A 26108-nucleotide genomic window follows, 5' to 3' on the forward strand; every position below is an offset into this window, starting at 1 on the left:
GTGTGTGTAGTTCTACTCACAGGGGACGGCTCGGAGGTACAGGTACACAGAGAGATGTGTGTGTGTGTAGTTATACTCACAGGGGACATCTCGGAGGTACAGGTACACAGAGAGATGTGTGTGTGTGTGTGTGTAGTTCTACTCACAGGGGACGGCTCGGAGGTACAGGTACACAGAGAGGTGTGTGTGTGTGTAGTTCTACTCACAGGGGACGGCTTAGAGGTACAGGTACACAGAGAGGTGTGTGTGTGTGTGTGTGTGTAGTTATACTCACAGGGGACATCTCGGAGGTACAGGTACACAGAGAGATGTGTGTGTGTGTGTGTGTAGTTCTACTCACAGGGGACGGCTCGGAGGTACAGGTACACAGAGAGATGTGTGTGTGTGTAGTTATACTCACAGGGGACATCTCGGAGGTACAGGTACACAGAGAGGTGTGTGTGTGTGTAGTTATACTCACAGGGGACGGCTCGGAGGTACAGGTACACAGAGAGGTGTGTGTGTGTGTAGTTCTACTCACAGGGGACGGCTCGGAGGTACAGGTACACAGAGAGATGTGTGTGTGTGTAGTTCTACTCACAGGGGACGGCTCGGAGGTACAGGTACACAGAGAGATGTGTGTGTGTGTGTAGTTCTACTCACAGGGGACGGCTCGGAGGTACAGGTACACAGAGAGATGTGTGTGTGTGTGTAGTTCTACTCACAGGGGACGGCTCGGAGGTACAGGTACACAGAGAGATATGTGTGTGTGTGTAGTTCTACTCACAGGGGACGGCTCGGAGGTACAGGTACACAGAGAGATGTGTGTGTGTGTGTGTGTGTGTAGTTCTACTCACAGGGGACGGCTCGGAGGTACAGGTTCTCCCTGATGACCTGCTGGAGCTGGCTGTCCATGGATCCTGGAGTAAAACACTTGCTCAGGTACAGCCTCAGGTCCTTACACAGAGTGGAACCTGCACGAGAGAGACAGGACATACTGTATGTTATCGGATGTCAGCAATAAACAAAAAAGGATTAGTAAAGTATTTTACCCTGGTCTGACGTGCACTGTGTATATATCTCTGAGGACTAGCCAAAACCTCACTATGAAAAAAGATAGTCTGTCTTGTCTGTCTGTCTGTCTGTCTGTCTGTCTGTCTGTCTGTCTGTCTGTCTGTCTGTCTGTCTGTCTGTCTGTCTGTCTGTCTGTCTGTCTAGCTGTAGTGTAGGACACACAAATACACCCAAAGATGGTGTGAAGGCGCCATTTAAGGATTTAAGGCATTACAGTCACATTGGTAACAGTGACCTCTTTATGTCCCTACACTGCTGCAGGCTGAATTAGTGTGTGTGTGTGTGTGTGTGTGTGTGTGTGTGTGTGTGTGTGTGTGTGTGTGTGCGTGTGTGTGTGTGTGTGTGTGTGTGTGTTATTCCCTCCACGTACCATTGGACTGTGTCATCACACTGAGACAGGACAGTGTGAAACAACATACAGAAACATGAGAATAATTCAATCTTATCAAAACTGAACCAAATTTTCTGACCAAATCACAACCGAACCAAACATCAAAACAACGTTAAACTGTGTTCAGCTCCCTCGTCCTATGCGTAAAAGATCTTGTGATATTGATTTGTTTCTGTCCAACGCCTTTTCCCTTCGCTAATACCCTCCTTCTCCCCAATGTCCCTTTGGTCAGCATGTACAGTCGGCCTAGACACAGAGCTCTACAATCCTGTTCCTGGAGAGTTCATTATTAGAATCAGCTGAGCCAGACTAGAGTTGGAGTTAAAACCTGCAGGAGGGTTTCTCTCCAGGAACAGGGTTGGAGTGTAAACCTACAGGAGGGTATCTCTCCAGGAACAGGGTTGGAGTTTAAACCTACAGGAGGGTATCTCTCCAGGAACAGGGTTGGAGTTTAAACCTACAGGAGGGTATCTCTCCAGGAACAGGGTTGGAGTTTAAACCTACAGGAGGGTATCTCTCCAGGAACAGGGTTGGAGTTTAAACCTACAGGAGGGTATCTCTCCAGGAGCAGGGTTGGAGTTTAAACCTACAGGAGGGTATCTCTCCAGGAACAGGGTTGGAGTTTAAACCTACAGGAGGGTATCTCTCCAGGAACAGGGTTGGAGTGTAAACCTACAGGAGGGTATCTCTCCAGGAACAGGGTTGGAGTTAAAACCTATAGGACGGTATAGTGGATCCTCCTTTAAAAGTTGCAGCGTACTGCGGCACTGCTTGCATGTTGCCGCAGAATTCTATGACATGTTATTTTAGTGAGAAACACTGGTACCATTAATGCCAGTTAGTGCTAGTTTGACCACCAGAGGGCATCTCTGAGAAGCATTTGATAGCCTTCAATAATGGCTGTACTAGAGAATGCAGGCACGCGGGAGACCGGGGTTCAATTCCCCGACGGAGAGGAAGTAGTAGGCTGTCCTTGTAAATAAGAATTTGTTCTAAACTGATTCCATATGTGTTATTTCATAGTTGTGATGTCTTCCCTATTATTTTACAATGTAGAAAATAGTAAAAAATAAATAAAAACCCTGGAATGAGTAGGTGTGTCCCAACTTTTGACTGGTACTTGCTTAATTCATTTGATTAATAGTGTTTCTATTCCAAGAAAAACGATGGAACGTCAGGATGGAACGGAAAATATGTCGCTGTACAACGTAAAGGTTGGGAGTACAGTACTGGCCTCTTTAGCTAATGAATCCCCATGTCGTGCGGGTAGGGTTTGCGGGAGACCGGGGTTCAATTCCCCTGATGGGGATTAGGCTATCATTGTAAATAAGAATTTGTTCTTAACTGACTTGCCTAGTTAAAAAAAGGTTACACTAAGAGCATAACATTTCTGCACCCTAATTTTCTCATTCTAGTCTAACCAGGAACAGGGTTGGAGTGTAAACCTACAGGAGGGTATCTCTCCAGGAACAGGGTTGGAGTGTAAACCTACTGGAGGGTATCTCTCCAGGAACAGGGTTGGAGTGTAAACCTACAGGAGGGTATCTCTCCAGGAACAGGGTTGGAGTGTAAACCTACAGGAGGGTATCTCTCCAGGAACAGGGTTGGAGTGTAAACCTACAGGAGGGTATCTCTCCAGGAACAGGGTTGGAGTGTAAACCTACAGGAGGGTATCTCTCCAGGAACAGGGTTGGAGTGTAAACCTCCAGGAGGGTATCTCTCCAGGAACAGGGTTGGAGTGTAAACCTACAGGAGGGTATCTCTCCAGGAACAGGGTTGGAGTGTAAACCTCCAGGAGGGTATCTCTCCAGGAACAGGGTTGGAGTGTAAACCTACAGGAGGGTATCTCTCCAGGAACAGGGTTGGAGTGTAAACCTCCAGGAGGGTATCTCTCCAGGAACAGGGTTGGAGTGTAAACCTCCAGGAGGGTATCTCTCCAGGAACAGGGTTGGAGTGTAAACCTACAGGAGGGTATCTCTCCAGGAACAGGGTTGGAGTTAAAACCTATAGGACGGTATAGTGGATCCTCCTTTAAAAGTTGCAGCGTACTGCGGCACTGCTTGCATGTTGCCGCAGAATTCTATGACATGTTATTTTAGTGAGAAACACTGGTACCATTAATGCCAGTTAGTGCTAGTTTGACCACCAGAGGGCATCTCTGAGAAGCATTTGATAGCCTTCAATAATGGCTGTACTAGAGAATGCAGGCACGCGGGAGACCGGGGTTCAATTCCCCGACGGGGAGGAAGTAGTAGGCTGTCCTTGTAAATAAGAATTTGTTCTAAACTGATTCCATATGTGTTATTTCATAGTTGTGATGTCTTCCCTATTATTTTACAATGTAGAAAATAGTAAAAAATAAATAAAAACCCTGGAATGAGTAGGTGTGTCCCAACTTTTGACTGGTACTTGCTTAATTCATTTGATTAATAGTGTTTCTATTCCAAGAAAAACGAAAAACCCTCTGGGTTTCCGTCAGGATGGAACGGAAAATATGTCGCTGTACAACGTAAAGGTTGGGAGTACAGTACTGGCCTCTTTAGCTAATGAATCCCCATGTCGTGCGGGTAGGGTTTGCGGGAGACCGGGGTTCAATTCCCCTGATGGGGATTAGGCTATCATTGTAAATAAGAATTTGTTCTTAACTGACTTGCCTAGTTAAAAAAAGGTTACACTAAGAGCATAACATTTCTGCACCCTAATTTTCCTAATTCTAGTCTAACCGGGAACAGGGTTGGAGTGTAAACCTACAGGAGGGTATCTCTCCAGGAACAGGGTTGGAGTGTAAACCTACAGGAGGGTATCTCTCCAGGAACAGGGTTGGAGTGTAAACCTACAGGAGGGTATCTCTCCAGGAACAGGGTTGGAGAGCCCTGAAATAGAGACATTACCTCCCTGATCAATTCATTCTTTCAACTGCTTTATGACCCAAAATGACAGGTCACCGCTGTTTATTAGTGGACTGTGTAGATCAGATGGGGAAGCCTATCCTCCGTCCCTTCACCCAGTCCGCCTGTCTACCTCTCTCTGTCTCTCTCTCTCTCTCTGACTCTATCTCTCTGTATCATCCATCCCTCCAGACCCCTCCTTTCATCCTATATATCTCTCTCTCTCCGTCTGAATTATCTGTCCACTCCTCACCCCATCCTTTCTCTCCTAGCCTCCATTGACAGTCAAACCTCAATCCCACCACTCTCCCCTCCCCTCCCTCTGCCCTCCCCCCTCCCCTCCCCTCCTCCCCTCCACCCCTCCTGTCTCTGACAGTGATCAACCCTACTCAACATCCTTGGTCTCCATGGAGACCACAGAGGTTAAGTAATAGAGTAAAGACCATCACATTCACTTAGCAACTACAGAGAGAGATAGATTACTATAATACAGTATACACTACCTACTACAGAGAGAGATAGATTACTACAGTACAGTACACACTACCTACTACAGATAGAGATAGATTACTACAGTACAGTACACACTACCTACTACAGAGAGAGCAAGATTACTACAGTACAGTATACACTACCTAGTACAGTACAGTACACACTACCTACTACAGAGAGAGATAGATTACTACAGTACAGTATACACTACCTACTACAGAGAGAGATAGATTACTACAGTACAGTATACACTACCTAGTACAGAACAGAAGGACAAGTAACAGTAGAGCTGTAGACAGTAGGACAAGTAGTGGTAGGCAGTAGACAGTAGGACAAGTAGTGGTAGACAGTAGACCAGTAGACAGTAGACATTAGTGACAATAGACAGTAGACCAGTAGACAGTAGACATTAGTGGCAGTAGACCAGTAGACTGTAGACATTAGTGGCAGTAGACCAGTAGACAGTAGACATTAGTGGCAGTAGACCAGTAGACTAGACAGTAGACAGTAGTGACAGTAGACCAGTAGACAGTCGCAGTCCTGGGTTCAAATGATTTCAATTACTTTATATGTGCTTGATTGAGCTTGCCTGGCTTAATGGACCAATAAAAACTCCTCACGCCATTTGCACACACTGTAAATAGACTTTCTTTTTTTTCTATTGTGTTATTGACTGTACGCTTGTTTATTCCATGTGTAACTCTGTGTTGTTTTTTGTGTCGCACTGCTTTGCTTTATCTTGGCACGGTCGCAGTTGCAAATGAGAACTTGTTCTCAACTAGCCTGCCTGGTTAAATAAAGGTGAAATTAATTAAAAATTAAAAATAACAAAAATTTAAACGGTAAACCATGCACATCTGGCACTCCAGGCGCACTAGAGCAAATGCTCAATGTATTTGGAATGATTTCAAATAGTGTTTGGGTACAGCACAGGCGACTCACTACACAGGCTGGACTGTAGGCTAGAAGCTAGCAGGTTTAGGGTCAATCTGAATTCAAGTCAGAGACTAGCAGGTTTAGGGTCAATCTGAATTGAAGTCAGAGGCTAGAAGCTAGCAGGTTTGGGGTCAATCTGAACTGAAGTCAGAGGCTAGAAGCTAGCAGGTTTGGGGTCAATCTGAATTGAAGTCAGAGGCTAGAAGCTAGCCGGTTTGGGGTCAATCTGAATTGAAGTCAGAGGCTAGCAGGTTTAGGGTCAATCTGAATTGAAGTCAGAGGCTAGAAGCTAGCAGGTTTGGGGTCAATCTGAATTGAATTCAGAGGCTAGAAGCTAGCAGGTTTAGGGTCAATCTGAATTGAAGTCAGAGGCTAGCAGGTTTAGGGTCAATCTGAATTGAAGTCAGAGGCTAGCAGGTTTAGGGTCAATCTGAATTGAAGTCAGAGGCTAGAAGCTAGCAGGTTTGGGGTCAATCTGAATTGAAGTCAGAGGCTAGAAGCTAGCAGGTTTAGGGTCAATCTGAATTGAAGTCAGAGGCTAGAAGCTAGCAGGTTTAGGGTCAATCTGAATTGAAGTCAGAGGCTAGAAGCTAGCAGGTTTAGGGTCAATCTGAATTGAAGTCAGAGGCTAGAAGCTAGCAGGTTTAGGGTCAATCTGAATTGAATTCAGAGGCTAGAAGCTAGCAGGTTTGGGGTCAATCTGAATTGAAGTCAGAGGCTAGAAGCTAGCAGGTTTGGGGTCAATCTGAATTGAAATCAGTCAATTCAGGAAGGCATTTGAATAAAACATTCGTAGAGAGAAAAAAAACAACAAAAAAAACATTTGAAATAAATAGCTTCTCCTTTTTGGTTTTTCTAGAAGTCATTGAAAATAAAAAAGAACATTTCAATTATTAAATTGTAATTTAAGTTTACTTCCTGAATTGACTGACTTATTGGAATTGTCCTTTACCTAGTAGCTCCTCTTCCATATATAGTTACATTTCACGTGAAGTTAAATACATTTTCATAAATACCAACTTTTGCATGAAAAGTGTCGCCACACATTTTTTGGGTATATTTTGAATGTATGCACAGTTTATAAATGAGGCCCCAGGACATTCATTTTACTAGTCCCCAGGACTTTCATTTTACTAGTCCTCAGGACATTCATTTTACTAGTCCTCAGGACATTCATTTTACTAGTCCTCAGGACATTCATTTTACTAGTCTTCAGGACATTCATTTTACTAGTCCTCAGGACATTCATTTTACTAGTCCTCAGGACATTCATTTTACTAGTCCTCAGGACTTTCATTTTACTAGTCCTCAGGACTTTCATTTTACTAGTCCTCAGGACATTCATTTTACTAGTCATCAGGACATTCATTTTACTAGTCCTCAGGACTATCATTTTACTAGTCCTCAGGACATTCATTTTACTAGTCCTCAGGACATTCATTTTACTAGTCCTCAGGACATTCATTTTACTAGTCCTCAGGACATTCATTTTACTAGTCGTCAGGACATTCATTTTACTAGTCTTCAGGACATTCATTTTACTAGTCCTCAGGACATTCATTTTACTAGTCCTCAGGACATTCATTTTACTAGTCCTCAGGACATTCATTTTACTAGTCCTCAGCACATTGCATGACGGTCCAAAGCTGTAGGACCTTTGTCTTGTTCCCTGTAAGTTCCCAAGACGTCACTGAGGACCATGTCACAACTTTTTTAGGACCACCTCAGGACTTTCATTTTACTACCCTGCAAACGATAATAAGTGGTTAGGACGTCCCCAAGAGGTCCACTAAAACGGTCAGAACGTTGAGTTATGGTCCCTCGACACAACGTCTAGTTCCCGGTTGGTCCCAGGGACATACCGCAGGGTCGTTTTAAGGACATTCTTGGGACGTTGTGTCATGGTCCTTTGGAGGTTTTGTCTAGTTCCCGGTTGGTGTGTGTGTGTGTGTGTGTGTGTGTGTGTGTGTGTGTGTGTGCGTGTGTGTGTGTGTGTGTGTGTGTGTGTGTGTGTGTGTGTGTGTGTGTGTGTGTGTGTGTGTGTGTGTGTGTGTGTGTGTGTGTGTGTGTGTGTGTGTGTGTGTGTGTGTGCGTGTGTGTGTGTGTGTGTGTACCTGGCGAGACAGTTTTAATGCGTATGGGATGGGGGCATGAGTTGAGGACCCCTCTCACGTCTCCAAGTGTCATGCCCAGGACGGGCGTACCCCCGATCTCCAGTATGACGTCACCCACTGTGGCCCCGCCTCCCGGCGCTGCTGTGACGAATGGGAACTCTCCGTAGTCAGCCCCGCCCCCGATGGCCACACCCAGCTCCCCAGACCCACCCCCCAGGGGAACAAAACTCTCCTGCACTTTGGAACGCCAGTGCAGCTTCTTCACTGTGGCCTTAGACATGGTGGCAGACCTGGAAGAGACACAAGACAGCACAGACATGGTCAATACATCGTACAAAGGATAGCACAGGGAGCTGTGGCCTTAGACATGGTAGTAGAGCTAGAACAGAATAGCACAGGCCACAGGGATGGTAACAACACCACATGAGTGGGGAAAACAGAACCATGAAAACAGAATCTTGAAAACAGACCCGTGAAAACAGACCCATTGAAAACAGACCCGTGAAAACAGACCCATGAAAACAGACCCATGAAAACAGACCCATGAAAAGAGAACCATGAAAACAGACCCATGAAAAGAGAACCATGAAGACAGAGCCATGAAAACAGAACCATGAAAACAGAACCATGAAAATAGAACCATGAAGACAGACCCATGAAAACAGACCCATGAAAACAGACCCATGAAAACAGACCCTTGAAAACAGACCCATGAAAACAGACCCTTGAAAACAGACCCATGAAAACAGACCCATGAAAACAGACCCATGAAAATAGACCCATGAAAACAGACCCATGAAAACAGACCCATGAAAAGAGAACCATGAAGACAGAGCCATGAAAACAGAACCATGAAGACAGACCCGTGAAAACAGACCCATGAAAACAGACCCATGAAAACAGACCCATGAAAACAGACCCTTGAAAACAGACCCATGAAAACAGACCCATGAAAACAGACCCATGAAAACAGACCCATGAAAACAGATAGATGGTGACCATCTATAGCCTCTGACCACCCAATCTAATCAGCCAACATTTTTTTTTAAATTCATTTCCTGGTGATTCAACATGTAAACACCGCAGCCTCGAACCTCTCGATGAGTTGCAAGTTTCCATATTCAGAATATTTTTATCAGTTCCCCCCCTGGACACAGACACGGCACAGATACTGAGTGACGGCGGTGTGCCTAATTCATGTCACATAGCAGATGGGCTCAACACAGCCTGAGCTAAACTGATAGACAAACAGGAGTAATCAAACTGAATTAAATATGGATGAAGGTATGCAAGGTGTTGAATGATGAATACACTATTTAAATACAGTAAAATTACAAATTACAAAAAATACAGCAGGAGCAATAATCAGTCAGTGTCTCTGGAGCTAAGAAGCAATGACAACCTATGATGATTTAGTACAAATTACCTCAACTAACCTGTATCCCCAAAACCCTCTAATCTACAGTAGCGGAGTATGAATAAACTCAACATTGACTCTGTACCGGTACCCCCTGTATATAGCCTCCACATTGACTCTGTACCGGTACCCCCTGTATATAGCCTCCACATTGACTCTGTACCGGTACCCCCCTGTATATAGCCTCCACATTGACTTGGTACCGGTACCCCCTGTATATAGCCTCCACATTGACTCTGTACCGGTACCCCCTGTATATAGCCTCCACATTGACTCTGTACCGGTAGCCCCTGTATATAGCCTCCACATTGACTCTGTACCGGTAGCCCCTGTATATAGTCTCCACATTGACTCTGTACCGGTACCCCCTGTATATAGTCTCCACATTGACTCTGTACCGGTACCCCCTGTATATAGCCTCCACATTGACTCTGTACCGGTACCCCCTGTATATAGCCTCCACATTGACTCTGTACCGGTACCCCCTGTATATAGTCTCCACATTGACTCTGTACCGGTACCCCCTGTATATAGCCTCCACATTGACTCTGTACCGGTAGCCCCTGTATATAGCCTCCACATTGACTCTGTACCGGTACCCCCTGTATATAGTCTCCACATTGACTCTGTACCGTAATACCCTGTATATAGCCTCCACATTGACTCTGTACCGTAATACCCTGTATATAGCCTCCACATTGACTCTGTACCGTAATACCCTGTATATAGCCTCGTTACTGTTATGTTATTGTGTTACTTTTTATAATTTTTAACTTTAGTTTATTTGGTAAATATTTTTTTAACTCTTCTTGATCTACACTGTTGGTTAAGGGCTTGTAAGTAAGCGTTTCACGGTGAAGTCTACACTTATTGTATTCGGCGCATGTGACAAAGTTTTATTTGATTTGATTTGGTGGAGATCTAATCCCTGCAAAGTGAACATTACACACAAAACCCTCTAATCTACAGTAGCGGAGTATGAATAAACTCAACCACAAATTAGTTTTTATCACAAAACCAGATAGCAACCTCTGTCCAGTGAATTCTGTTATTATCACTCTGTTATACAGTACACGGTCTATCACTCTGTTATGGAGTACACGGTCTATCACTCTGTTATACAGTACACGGTCTATCACTCTGTTATACAGTACACGGTCTATCACTCTGTCATACAGTACACGGTCTATCACTCTGTTATACAGTACACGGTCTATCACTCTGTTATACAGTACACGGTCTATCACTCTGTTATACAGTACACGGTCTATCACTCTGTTATTACAGTACACGGTCTATCACTCTGTTATACAGTACACGGTCTATCACTCTGTCATACAGTACACGGTCTATCACTCTGTTATACAGTACACGGTCTATCACTCTGTTATACAGTACACGGTCTATCACTCTGTTATACAGTACACTGTCTATCACTGTTATACAGTCTATCACTCTGTTATACAGTACACGGTCTATCACTCTGTTATACAGTACACGGTCTATCACTCTGTTATACAGTACACAGTCTATCACTCTGTTATGCAGTACACGGTCTATCACTCTGTTATACAGTACACGGTCTATCACTCTGTTATACAGTACACGGTCCATCACTCTGTCATACAGTCTATCACTCTGTTATACAGTACACGGTCCATCACTCTGTCATACAGTACACGCTTGTATTTTGTGTTGTCCTACTTCGCTAGCCTAACTTCCATTCATGGGCAACGTTTGCTAAGGATCGGACCCTTTTTTCCAAATCTTTGCTTAAAATCACGTACCCAAATCTAACTGCCTGTAGCTCAGGACCTGAAGCAAGGATCTGCATACTCTTGATGCCATTTGAAAGGAAACACGTTGAAGTTTGTGGACATGTGAAATTAATGTAGGAGAACACAATAGATATATAACACAATAGATCTGGCCTAAGATAATACAAAGAAAAAAAACATGAATATTTTGTATATCTTTTTGTTCCATCATCTTTGAAATACAAGAGAAAGGCCATAATGTATTATTCCAGTTTAGGCACAATTTAGATTTTGGCCACTAGATGGCAGCAGTGTATGTGCAAAGTTTTAGACTAATCCATTGAACCATTGCATTTCTGTTGCAAAATGGTGTATTAATTCTGCCCAAATGTGCCTAATTGCTTTATTGATACATTTTCAAGTTCATAACTGTGCTCTCTTCTCAAATAATAGCATGGTATTATTTCACTGTAATAGCTAGTTTAAATTGGACAGTGCAGTTAGATTAATAACAATTTAAGCTTTCTGCCCATATCAGATATGTCTATGTCCTGGGAAATGTTTGTGTTACTTACAACATTATGCTAATCGCATTAGCCTACGTTAGCTCAACCGACACCAATCCCGTAGAGGTTAACATTAGCCTTCGACATCTACCTACATATTGAACTTCCATCCTCTCAGGCCATGGGGGCGCAACAATGTATGAATTAATAGTTGGATCAGAATCACAGTTATATTCATTGGCCAGTACAGAGAATTAAGTAAAACCACAAGTCCAAGTTTAACAATTCAAGTTTTACAGTCCATGACGTATACTCTCAATGAGATTTGGTGGGACTGATGCCAAATGCAAGCTGGATTCCCTTGACATTATTTTTTTTTTTTTTGGTGTGCCAGGACCATTCGCAGTTGAGCTCGACGCTGATTAGCAAAATAAAAAAAGTAAAAATGTTATCGAATCAAATGTTATTGGTCACATACACATGGTTAGCAGATGTTATTGCGAGTGTAGCTAAATGCTTGTTATGAAGGGAGGCCAGATTCTCGCCGGCTTCCCTTGCCTTCTAACGCTACGGGCAGAAACAATGTCATACTCGTTTTGACCAGACAGCATCAGATAGATGTCCTACACATAGAGAGACAGAGGGGCGCTGTTTCCCTCGCTCTGACGCTTTCTCCTGTGAGATACATTCAGCCTCTTGCGAATTGAAGGGAAATGTATGAAACTCAAGAGAGATGAAAGATAAATTATTGTAGATTTTTTTTTCTTTCTTCTTCTTCATGTTTCTATTTGTAAAAGATTTTGGGAAGCATGGCTTCCCTTGGCATCAATGGAAACACACACCACTGATAAAATGATTCACTCACAGCAAAGTGTTTTACTTCATGAGATCAAGGTCAATCCTTTGGTTCAACTAGGGACACATGAGTATTCTAGGCTATACCAGGATTGAGTATAGTCCTGGATTAAAAAGCAATTTCAATGGAGATTCATTGATTATGATTTTTAGTCTAGGACAATGCTTAATCTGTGTCCGGGACAACAGCTCCGAATGGCCAGTCTTTCTCCCTATTGTCGCTGACCAGGAACTTAGACTCATCTAGTGTCAGGAACATCTCTCTCTCTCTGTCTCTCTCTCTCTCTCTCTCTCTGTCTCTCTCTCTCTCTCTCTGTCTCTCTCTCTCTCTGTCTCTCTCTGTCTCTCTCTGTCTCTCTCTCTGTCTCTCTCTCTCTCTCTCTCTCTCTCTTCTCTTTCTCTCTCTCTCTCTCTGTCTCTCTCTCTCTCTGTCTCTCTCTCTCTCTCTGTCTCTCTCTCTCTCTCTCTCTCTGTCTCTCTCTCTGTCTGTCTCTCTCTGTCTCTCTCTGTCTCTCTCTCTCTGTCTCTCTCTCTCTCTCTCTCTCTCTCTCTCTCTCTCTCTCCTCTTTCTCTCTCTCTCTCTCTGTCTCTCTCTCTCTCTGTCTCTCTCTCTCTCTCTCTCTCTCTGTCTCTCTCTCTCTCTGTCTCTCTCTCTGTCTCTCTCTCTCTCTCTCTCTCTCTGTCTCTCTCTCTCTCTGTCTCTCTCTGTTTCTCTCTCTGTCTCTCTCTGTCTCTCTCTCTCTCTCTCTGTCTCTCTCTCTCTCTCTCTCTCTCTCTCTCTCTCTCTCTCTGTCTCTGTTTCTCTCTCTGTCTCTCTCTCTCTCTCTCTCTCTCTCTCTGTCTCTCTCTCTGTTTCTCTCTCTGTCTCTCGTCTCTCTGTCTCTCTCTCTCTCTGTCTCTCTCTCTCTTTTATAGAAGAAGGCAAACAACAGTGGTGTCAGATACCAGTCATCCTGAGGAGAACAGTGGTGTCAGATACCAGTCATCCTAAAGAGAACAGTGGTGTCAGATACCAGTCATCCTGAGGAGAACAGTGGTGTCAGATACCAGTCATCCTGAGGAGAACAGTGGTGTCAGATACCAGTCATCCTAAAGAGAACAGTGGTGTCAGATACCAGTCATCCTAAAGAGAACAGTGGTGTCAGATACCAGTCATCCTGAGGAGAACAGTGGTGTCAGATACCAGTCATCCTGAGGAGAACAGTGGTGTCAGATACCAGTCATCCTGAGGAGAACAGTGGTGTCAGATACCAGTCATCCTAAAGAGAACAGTGGTGTCGTCATCCTAAAGAGAACAGTGGTGTCAGATACCAGTCATCCTAAAGAGAACAGTGGTGTCAGATACCAGTCATCCTAAAGAGAACAGTGGTGTCAGATACCAGTCATCCTGAGGAGAACAGTGGTGTCAGATACCAGTCATCCTAAAGAGAACAGTGGTGTCAGATACCAGTCATCCTAAAGAGAACAGTGGTGTCGTCATCCTAAAGAGAACAGTGGTGTCGTCATCCTGAAGAGAACAGTGGTGTCGTCGTCCTAAAGAGAACAGTGGTGTCTGGGTAGTGGTGAACTATAAAGGTAACAGGTTGCCATTTGGGACCTGACAGATATCAGGTATTCATATCTGATAAGGGATGATACAGAATCATCCAGGAGGACGATTAGATGTCTATCTCATACAACAGGTATTAAAATGTGCCCCATATCTAGAACCTGGTTACATATCTAGAACCTGGTTACATATCTAGAACCCGGTTACATATCTAGAACCCGGTTACATATCTAGAACCTGGTTACATGTCTAGAACCTGGTTACATATCTAGAACCTGGTTACATATCTAGAACCTGATTACATATCTAGAGCCTGGTTACATATCTAGAACCCGGTTACATATCTAGAACCCGGTTACATATCTAGAACCCGGTTACATATCTAGAACCCGGATACATATCTAGAACCCGGTTACATATCTAGAACCCGGTTACATATCTAGAACCTGGTTACATATCTAGAACCCAGATACACATCTCTAACTATTCCCCCCCACAGCACCGGCACCAAAGCATGATATGCATGTCCTGCTAAAGCAGATGTGATTGGATTGCTGAGCGACTTGCTTGTAAGTGGATTATCTCATTTCAATCAGAGATAAAAGGACCTATCATGCATCCCAAATGGCATCCTACAGTATTTCCTATTTAGTGCACTACTTTTGACCAGGGCCCTGGTCTAAAGTAGTGCACTAAATTGAGACTTACTCCCAGTTCTCAGATTCCTCTATACAGTACTGTGAATGCTTTTATATTCCTATTAATAGCTGCTAACATAAACATAAACCAGAACACCAGAATACATCTGTCCTGTCTGTCTGTCTGTCTGTCTGTCTGTCTGTCTGTCTGTCTGTCTGTCTGTCTGTCTGTCTGTTAGTCAGTATGTCTGTCTGTCTGCTTCTCTGTTAGTCAGTATGTCTGTCTGTCTGCTTCTCTGTTAGTCAGTATATCTATATGTCTGTCTGTCACTCAAGTGTCACTCAGCTCATCAACCATCTTATTTCAATGTATTCATTGGGAAGAATACAATACAATAGAATACAATACAATACAGAATAATACAATACAATACAATACAATACAATACAATACAGAATAATACAATACAATACAATACAATACAATACAATACAGAATAATAGAATACAATACAGAATAATAGAATACAATACAGAACAATAGAATACAATACAATACAGAATAATACAATACAATACAATACAGAATAATAGAATACAATACAATAGAAATACAATACAATACAATACAATACAGAACAATACAATACAGAATAATACAATACAATACAGAATAATAGAATACAATACAGAACAATACAATACAGAATAATAGAATACAATACAATAGAATACAATACAATACAACACAATACAATACAATACAATACAAAAGAATACAATACAATACAGAACAATACAATACAATACAGAATAATACAATACAATACAGAATAATATAATACAATACAATACAATAGAATACAATACAGAACAATAGAATACAATACAATACAGAATAATAGAATACAATACAGAATAATAGAATACAATACAATAGAATACAATACAGAATAATAGAATACAATACAGAATAATAGAATACAATACAGAACAATATAATACAATACAAAAGAATACAATACAATGCAGAACAATACAATACAATACAGAACAAAAGAATACAATACAGAATAATAGAATACAATACAGAATAATAGAATACAATACAGAACAATACAATACAGAATAATAGAATAGAATACAGAACAATACAATACAATACAATACAAAATAATACAATACAATACAATACAATACAGAATAATAGAATACAATACAATAGAATACAATACAGAATAATACAATACAATAGAATACAATACAGAATAATACAATACAATACAAAAGAATACAATACAATACAGAACAATACAATACAATACAGAACAATACAATACAATACAATACAGAATAATACAATACAATACAAAAGAATACAATACAATACAGAATAATAGAATACAATACAGAATAATACAATACAATACAGAATAATAGAATACAATACAGAATAATACAATACAATACAAATGATGATGATCAGGAGATTCTATTTTTCACAGACTCAACATATGTACATTTTACCCAAACCCCAAAGCAACAAGTCAGACATTACCCAAACATTGACACGAAGGTGTCAGTTAGCTTGCACAGGCTACATTACTTCAGCAGTGGTAGAGGACCCAGAGAAGCAGTTTTGAGAGCTGAGATTAAACACAAAGGATAGAAGCCTGGATACAGATTAAGCCAGACAGACAGACCGATGGGTCTGGGGGGGGGGGTGTCAGAGAATGACATCCAGGCAAATGGGTTCAATTATGACCTAATTGTATCGTGTAGATAACTCCCGGGGCTATGTCTGCAGTTAGGATACTAGACTAGTGCTATGTCTGCAGTTAGGATGCTAGACTAGTGCTATGTCTACAGTTAGGATACTAGACTAGTGCTATGTCTACAGTTAGGATACTAGACTAGTGCTATGTCTACAGTTAGGATACTAGACTAGTGCTATGTCTGCAGTTAGGATACTAGACTAGTGCTATGTCTGCAGTTAGGATACTAGACTAGTGCTATGTCTGCAGTTAGGATACTAGACTAGTGCTATGTCTGCAGTTAGGATACTAGACTAGTGCTATGTCTACAGTTGGGATGCCAGAGACCAGGAGATGCTATATAGTAGACCGTCGTTCATTACATAACCTAGATCTTCCGTAATTGTACTTGACGCAGCCAAAATGGTCAGGAACCCATCTCCTCTATAGCGAAGTGTTGTTCAAAGCAGAACTATCTATATATCGTTCTAATAGTAATACGCGGTACTTTATATAGCGAGCGCTTTTCAACGACCCAAACTCATTTTTCACAGCGTGACATCTATATTTTCCCTTAACTGTCATAGACCATAATGGTTGTGGTTCTCCCTATCATAGACCATAATGGTTGTGGTTCTCCCTATCATAGACCATAATGGTTGAGGTTCTCCCTGTCATAGACCATAATGGTTGAGGTTCTCCCTATCATAGACCATAATGGTTGAGGTTCTCCCTGTCATAGACCATAATGGTTGAGGTTCTCCCTGTCATAGACCATAATGGTTGTGGTTCTTCCTGTCATAGACCATAATGGTTGTGGTTCTCCCTATCATAGACCATAATGGTTGAGGTTCTCCCTGTCATAGACCATAATGGTTGAGGTTCTCCCTATCATAGACCATAATGGTTGTGGTTCCCTGTCAGAGAAGAGCAAGGCACTAGGCAGCTCTGCGCTGTGAGGAGCACGTGGTGAGGACTGGCGCGCCAGCTAGACAGCAGCCGTGTTCAACTCAATAATAAAACACTACTACTACACATTAATACACGTGGGAATTGAGACTGGAGGGAAGAGACGACCACTCAGAGTTCCAGGCCGCTGAGAAAAAAATAAGGTTTATACTGTAGCTCAGGCTATGTAAAGTTATACTGTAGCTCAGGCTATGTAAAGTTATACTGTAGCTCAGGCTATGTAAAGGTATACTGTAGCTCAGACTATGTAAAGTCATACTGTAGCTCAGGCTATGTAAAGGTATACTGTAGCTCAGGCTATGCAAAGTTATACTGTAGCTCAGACTATGTAAAGTTATACTGTAGCTCAGGCTATGTAAAGGTATACTGTAGCTCAGGCTATGTAAAGGTATACTGTAGCTCAGGCTATGTAAAGTTATACTGTAGCTCAGGCTATGTAAAGGTATACTGTAGCTCAGGCTATGTAAAGGTATACTGTAGCTCAGGCTATGTAAAGTTATACTGTAGCTCAGGCTATGTAAAGTTATACTGTAGCTCAGGCTGTGTAAAGTTATACTGTAGCTGAGGCTATGTAAAGTCATACTGTAGCTCAGGCTATGTAAAGGTATACTGTAGCTCAGGCTATGTAAAGTCATACTGTAGCTCAGGCTATGTAAAGGTATACTGTAGCTCAGGCTATGTAAAGTTATACTGTAGCTCAGACTATGTAAAGTTATACTGTAGCTCAGGCTATGTAAAGTTATACTGTAGCTCAGACTATGTAAAGTTATACTGTAGCTCAGACTATGTAAAGTTATACTGTAGCTCAGGCTACGTAAAGTTATACTGTAGCTCAGGCTACGTAAAGTTATACTGTAGCTCAGGCTACGTAAAGTTATACTGTAGCTCAGGCTATGTAAAGTTATACTGTAGCTCAGGCTATGTAAAGTTATACTGTAGCTCAGACTATGTAAAGTTATACTGTAGCTCAGGCTATGTAAAGTTATACTGTAGCTCAGGCTATGTAAAGTTATACTGTAGCTCAGACTATGTAAAGTTATACTGTAGCTCAGACTATGTAAAGTTATACTGTAGCTCAGGCTATGTAAAGGTATACTGCAGCTCAGACTATGTAAAGTCATACTGTAGCTCAGGCTATGTAAAGGTATACTGTAGCTCAGGCTATGTAAAGGTATACTGTAGCTCAGGCTATGTAAAGGTATACTGTAGCTCAGACTATGTAAAGTTATACTGTAGCTCAGGCTATGTAAAGGTATACTGTAGCTCAGGCTATGTAAAGGTATACTGTAGCTCAGACTATGTAAAGTTATACTGTAGCTCAGGCTATGTAAAGTTATACTGTAGCTCAGGCTATGTAAAGTTATATTGTAGCTCAGGCTATTTAAAGTTATACTGTAGCTCAGGCTATGTAAAGTTATACTGTAGCTCAGGCTATGTAAAGTTATACTGTAGCTCAGGCTATGTAAAGTTATACTGTAGCTCAGGCTATGTAAAGTTATACTGTAGCTCAGGCTATGTAAAGTTATACTGTAGCTCAGGCTATATAAAGTTATACTGTAGCTCAGGCTATTTAAAGTTATACTGTAGCTCAGGCTATGTAAAGTTATACTGTAGCTCAGACTATGTAAAGGTATACTGTAGCTCAGGCTATGTAAAGTCATACTGTAGCTCAGGCTATGTAAAGGTATACTGTAGCTCAGGCTATGTAAAGTCATACTGTAGCTCAGGCTATGTAAAGTTATACTGTAGCTCAGGCTATGTAAAGTTATACTGTACCTCGGGCTATGTAAAGTTATACTGTAGCTCAGGCTATGTAAAGTTATATTGTAGCTCAGGCTATGTAAAGTCATACTGTAGCTCAGACTATGTAAAGTTATACTGTAGCTCAGACTATGTAAAGTTATACTGTAGCTCAGGCTATGTAAAGTTATACTGTAGCTCAGGCTATGTAAAGTCATACTGTAGCTCAGACTATGTAAAGGTATACTGTAGCTCAGGCTATGTAAAGTCATACTGTAGCTCAGGCTATGTAAAGGTATACTGTAGCTCAGGCTATGTAAAGTTATACTGTAGCTCAGGCTATGTAAAGTTATACTGTACCTCGGGCTATGTAAAGTTATACTGTAGCTCAGGCTATGTAAAGTTATATTGTAGCTCAGGCTATGTAAAGTCATACTGTAGCTCAGACTATGTAAAGTTATACTGTAGCTCAGACTATGTAAAGTTATACTGTAGCTCAGGCTATGTAAAGTTATACTGTAGCTCAGGCTATGTAAAGGTATACTGTAGCTCAGACTATGTAAAGTTATATTGTAGCTCAGGCTATGTAAAGTTATACTGTAGCTCAGGCTATGTAAAGTTATACTGTAGCTCAGGCTATGTAAAGTTATACTGTAGCTCAGACTATGTAAAGTTATACTGTAGCTCAGGCTATGTAAAGGCATATTGTAGCTCAGGCTATGTAAAGGGATACTGTAGCTCAGGCTATGTAAAGTTATACTGTAGCTCAGGCTATGTAAAGTTATACTGTAGCTCAGACTATGTAAAGTTATACTGTAGCTCAGACTATGTAAAGTTATACTGAAGCTCAGGCTATGTAAAGTTATACTGTAGCTCAGGCTATGTAAAGTTATACTGTAGCTCAGGCTATGTAAAGTTATACTGTACCTCGGGCTATGTAAAGTTATACTGTAGCTCAGGCTATGTAAAGTTATATTGTAGCTCAGGCTATGTAAAGTCATACTGTAGCTCAGACTATGTAAAGTTATACTGTAGCTCAGACTATGTAAAGTTATACTGTAGCTCAGGCTATGTAAAGTTATACTGTAGCTCAGGCTATGTAAAGTCATACTGTAGCTCAGACTATGTAAAGGTATACTGTAGCTCAGGCTATGTAAAGTCATACTGTAGCTCAGGCTATGTAAAGGTATACTGTAGCTCAGGCTATGTAAAGTTATACTGTAGCTCAGGCTATGTAAAGTTATACTGTACCTCGGGCTATGTAAAGTTATACTGTAGCTCAGGCTATGTAAAGTTATATTGTAGCTCAGGCTATGTAAAGTCATACTGTAGCTCAGACTATGTAAAGTTATACTGTAGCTCAGACTATGTAAAGTTATACTGTAGCTCAGGCTATGTAAAGTTATACTGTAGCTCAGGCTATGTAAAGGTATACTGTAGCTCAGACTATGTAAAGTTATATTGTAGCTCAGGCTATGTAAAGTTATACTGTAGCTCAGGCTATGTAAAGTTATACTGTAGCTCAGGCTATGTAAAGTTATACTGTAGCTCAGACTATGTAAAGTTATACTGTAGCTCAGGCTATGTAAAGGCATATTGTAGCTCAGGCTATGTAAAGGGATACTGTAGCTCAGGCTATGTAAAGTTATACTGTAGCTCAGGCTATGTAAAGTTATACTGTAGCTCAGACTATGTAAAGTTATACTGTAGCTCAGACTATGTAAAGTTATACTGAAGCTCAGGCTATGTAAAGTTATACTGTAGCTCAGGCTATGTAAAGTTATACTGTAGCTCAGACTATGTAAAGTTAACAACCTCACACCATAGACGTAGATTTATGCCATGTACTCATTAACATTTTGTTATGGTTTGAGCTTTTAATAATTTTAATTATAAGCAATCTATATGTTTGATTATTTTAAATGTTCAATACATTTTTTTTAAAAGCAGTCTATAACATCATAAGCACATCTATGTGTCCAAAATGTAGAATATTCCATATTAATAACACCTTTCTAGGACTATTTGCATAGCCATAGTTAAGCCCCTGGTAAGAACTTATCAAAGACAAATACAACAATCAGATATTTCAATTTTATAAGGATCTCTATTAGCCGACGCCAATGGCGACAGCTAGTCTTACTGGGGTCCGACACATAACGAAAAATACATTACAGACAAAAGACTTAACTTCACTTTACTTTTGTGTGTGTGTGTTTGTGTGTGTGTGTGTGTTTTTGTGTGTGTGTGTGTGTGTGTGTGTGTGTGTGTGTGTGTGTGTGTGTGTGTGTGTGTGTGTGTGTGTAACAGCAAGCTAAGAGCTGGCAGCAAGCTGTCACAGTAGGTCTGCTGTTAGAACCTGTAAAGGCCGCTTTACCACTCTTGGGTAGCGGAATGACTTTGGCTTCCCTCCAGGCCTGAGGACAAACACCTTCTTCTAGGCTCAGATTAAAGATATGACAGATAGGAGTGGCTATAGAGTCAGCTACCATCCTCAGTAGCTTTCCATCTAAAGTTGTCAATGCCAGGAAGTTTGTCTTTATTGATCGATAACAAACAAAAAAATCCACCTCTCCCACACTATCTTTTACAAAATTCAAACTTACACTGCTTTTCTTTCATTATTCATAATTTTTTTTGTCTGCATTTCCTGCCTAAATTTGCCCACTTTGCCAATGAAGTAATCATTAAAATAATTGGCAACATCAAATGGTTTGGTGATGAATAAGCCATCTGATTGGATGAAAGATGGAGTTGAATTTGTCTTTCTTCCCATAATTTCATTTAAATTACTCCAAAGTTTTTTACCATCATTCTTTATATCATTAATCTTGGCTTCATAATACAGTTTATTCTTCTTTTTGTTGAGTTTAGTCATATAATTTCTCAATTTGCAGTAAATCAGCCAGCCACTCCTTTTGCCAAATCTCTTTCAACCATACAGTTCTCCAATTCCTCATCAATCCTTAACAGTTCTAACAATCAGTTTCTTAAACAGGTGAGTGTTTATCAATAATTGGAAGAAGCAATTTCATAAATACATCAAGTGCAGCGTCCGGATGCTCCTCATTAATCACATCAGACCAACAAATATTTTTTAACATCATCCACATAAGACTCACAGCAAAATCTTTTGTATGATCTCTTAAACACTATTTTAGGCCCAGCTTTAGTAAACGTGGCTTTCCTGGATAAAGCCACTATATTGTGATCACTGCATTCAATGGGTACGGATACAGCGTTAGAACAAAGTTCTACAGTATTAGTAAAAATGTGATCGATACATGTGGATGATCTTGTTCCTGTAGAAAGTAAACCGCTCTGTTTACATCACATACACTATCAAGCATTTCATACATATTATTTAGATACAGACTGTTAGCGCTTGGTGACCTATAGCAACACCCCAAAGGAAAAGGCTTTAGATGTGCCAAGTGAACCTGCAACCACAACACTTCAATAACACTTGACATGAGATCTTCTCTAAGCATTACAGGGATATGGCTCTGAATATATACAGCAACACCTCCCCCATAAGCATTCCTGTCTCTTCTATAGATGTTATATCCTTGTATTGCTACTGCTGTATCATCAAATGAATTATCTAAGTGAGTCTCAGAAATGGCTAATATACACTGCTCGAAAAAATAAAGGGAACACTTAAACAACACAATGTAACTCCAAGTCAATCACACTTCTGTGAAATCAAACTGTCCACTTAGGAAGCAACACTGATTGACAATACATTTCACATGCTATTGTGCAAATGGAATAGACAACAGGTGGAAATTATAGGCAATTAGCAAGACACCCCCAATAAAGGAGTGGTTCTGCAGGTGGTGACCACAGACCACTTCTCAGTTCCTATGCTTCCTGGCTGATGTTTTGGTCACTTTTGAATGCTGGCGGTGCTTTCACTCTAGTGGTAGCATGAGACGGAGTCTACAACCCACACAAGTGGCTCAGGTAGTGCAGCTCATCCAGGATGGCACATCAATGCGAGCTGTGGCAAGAAGGTTTGCTGTGTCTGTCAGCGTAGTGTCCAGAGCATGGAGGCGCTACCAGGAGACAGGCCAGTACATCAGGAGACGTGGAGGAGGCCGTAGGAGGGCAACAACCCAGCAGCAGGACCGCTACCTCCGCCTTTGTGCAAGGAGGAGCAGGAGGAGCACTGCCAGAGCCCTGCAAAATGACCTCCAGCAGGCCACAAATGTGCATGTGTCTGCTCAAACGGTCAGAAACAGACTCCATGAGGGTGGTATGAGGGCCCGACGTCCACAGGTGGGGGTTGTGCTTACAGCCCAACACCGTGCAGGACGTTTGGCATTTGCCAGAGAAAACCAAGATTGGCAAATTCGCCACTGGCGCCCTGTACTCTTCACAGATGAAAGCAGGTTCACACTGAGCACGTGACAGACGTGACAGAGTCTGGAGACGCCGTGGAGAACGTTCTGCTGCCTGCAACATCCTCCAGCATGACCGGTTTGGCGGTTTCTTTGGGGGGCCGCACAGCCCTCCATGTGGTCGCCAGAGGTAGCCTGACTGCCATTAGGTACCGAGATGAGATCCTCAGACCCCTTGTGAGACCATATGCTGGTGCGGTTGGCCCTGGGTTCCTCCTAATGCAAGACAATGCTAGTCTAATGTGGCTGGAGTGTGTCAGCAGTTCCTGCAAGAGGAAGGCATTGATGCTATGGACTGGCCCGTCCGTTCCCCAGACCTGAATCCAATTGAGCACATCTGGGACATCATGTCTCGCTCCATCCACCAACGCCACGTTGCACCACAGACTGTCCAGGAGTTGGCGGATGCTTTAGTCCAGGTCTGGGAGGAGATCCCTCAGGAGACCATCCGCCACCTCATCAGGAGCATGCCCAGGCGTTGTAGGGAGGTCATACAGGCACGTGGAGGCCACACACACTACTGAGCCTAATTTTGACTTGTTTTAAGGACATTACATCAAAGTTGGATCCGCCTGTAGTGTGGTTTTCCACTTTAATTTTGAGTGTGACTCCAAATCCAGACCTCATGGGTTGATAAATTGGATTTCCATTGATTATTTTTGTGTGATTTTGTTGTCAGCACATTAAACTATGTAAAGAAAAAAGTATTTAATAAGATTATTTCATTCATTCAGATCTAGGATGTGTTATTTTAGTGTTCCCTTTATTTTTTGAGCAGTGTATGAATGTTATCTGATGTTAGCGAGTTATTGATTTCATGAACCTTATTTCTAAGGCTACATATGTTAATATGGACTATTTTCAGCCCTTTTCTGGACAGCTTATCAGAGTTAGACATAACAAGGAAAAGAGCAAACAAAGCAAGAGAAAATAACATTCAGCAGTCCATGAATCAGTTGGTGTGTGTGTGTGTGTGTGTGTGTGTGTGTGTGTGTGTGTGTGTGTGTGTGTGTGGTGTGTGTGTGTGTGTGTGTGTGTGTCTATCACCTGGGCCTATCACCTGGGACTGTCACCTGGGCCTGTCACCTGGGCCTGTCACCTGGGCCTTACACCTGGGCCTGTCACCTGGGACTGTCACCTGGGCCTATCACCTGGGCCTGTCACCTGGGCCTGTCACCTGGGCCTGTCACCTGGGCCTGTCACCTGGGCCTGTCACCTGAGACTGTCACCTGGGCCTATCACCTGGGACTGTCACCTGGGCCTATCACCTGGGCCTGTCACCTAGGCCTGTCACCTGGGCCTGTCACCTGGGCCTGTCACCTGGGCCTATCACCTGGGCCTATCACCTGGGCCTGTCACCTGGGCCTGTCACCTGGGCCTGTCACCTGGGCCTGTCACCTGGGCCTATCACCTGGGCCTGTCACCTGGGCCTGTCACCTGGGACTGTCACCTGGGCCTATCACATGGGCCTGTCACATGGGCCTATCACCTGGGCCTATCACCTGGGCCTGTCACCTGGGCCTATCACCTGGGCCTATCACCTGGGCCTGTCACCTGGGCCTGTCACCTGGGCCTGTCACCTGGGCCTGTCACCTGGGCCTATCACCTGGGCCTGTCACCTGGGCCTGTCACCTGGGACTGTCACCTGGGCCTATCACCTGGGCCTGTCACCTGGGCCTGTCACCTGGGCCTATCACCTGGGCCTGTCACCTGGGCCTGTCACCTGGGCCAATCACCTGGGCCTGTCACCTGGGCCGGTGGTGGGTTTTCCAGCCCTGTTGGAGCGCTTCACCTGAATCTGTCTGAGGTCCATCTTCAGTTTCTCAGAGATCATTTCCTTCACTCTGTCCTCAGACGTGTGTCCAGGTCTCATGTGGAGATTCTGCAATTTGGTCAACAACCATGTTGTTCCTGGAGATAATCAGATTTCTCTGTTGTTGTTATCATGGAGTAACACACAGAACTGATGTCCTCTCTCAATGACTTACTGATTGCTATTACCTTGCTGTTCTCCTGTTTTAACTCATCGAGCTGACCCCGGGAGAAATGAAAACTGTTCTTCAGGTCCTGGAATTCTCTGGTCAGGTCGTCCATTATTTTATTAGTTGACTCCATCAGTATTTGGAAACTTTAAGCTATTTTCTTGTTGGTGTAACAACTGCTTGTAGACACTATTTTTGTTTGTTTAAAATATCCTTTACAGCCACATGCCCAAGACAATCCGTGGGGCCAGCCACAAGGGCTAACTGTGTTGCGGGCTACGTTCAAGCCCCCAAGGAAACCCTGCCAGCTTAATAGCCAGCTAGTAGCTAGGCTAGCTGCTATGCTAAGCAGCTCCTCAGGCCCTTGGTAGGCAGGATCCCTGGACAAATAGTAACGGTGCCAGCAGCAGATGCCAACCACGTTACGGGATCCAAACTCAAATGGTAGCTAGTCGCTCGTTCCGCGTTCAACAGGATAGTAGGGAAACACAGGAGAGACCTGCTCGTCAGAGAGGTAAGGTAGAACCAGTATAAAACAGGAGAGAGCTGCTCGTCAGAGAGGTAAGGTAGAACCAGTATAAAACAGGAGAGAGCTGCTCGTCAGAGAGGTAATGTAGAACCAGTATAAAACAGGAGAGAGCTGCTCGTCAGAGAGGTAAGGTAG

General features: G+C 42.5%; 1 protein-coding gene across 4 annotated transcripts in view; it reads right to left on the bottom strand.

The window, feature by feature from the left end:
* Positions 1-26108, bottom strand: part of magixa (MAGI family member, X-linked a) — a 138729-nt gene that overhangs the window by 103209 nt on the left and 9412 nt on the right. For all 4 annotated transcript variants that reach the window (XM_082962275.1, XM_082962274.1, XM_082962273.1 and 1 more), the window contains exons 2-3: positions 7875-8164; positions 837-953 (exon numbers count right to left, since the gene is read on the bottom strand). In XM_082962275.1, the coding sequence (XP_082818401.1) occupies positions 837-953; positions 7875-8154 (397 nt within the window). In that variant the 5' untranslated portion in view covers positions 8155-8164. The remainder of the gene's footprint in view (positions 1-836; positions 954-7874; positions 8165-26108) is intronic.

This window comes from Salmo salar, chromosome 15, assembly GCF_965601325.2.
Source record: "Salmo salar chromosome 15, fSalSal1, whole genome shotgun sequence".
In the NCBI taxonomy this organism is placed as follows: Eukaryota; Metazoa; Chordata; class Actinopteri; order Salmoniformes; family Salmonidae; genus Salmo; species Salmo salar.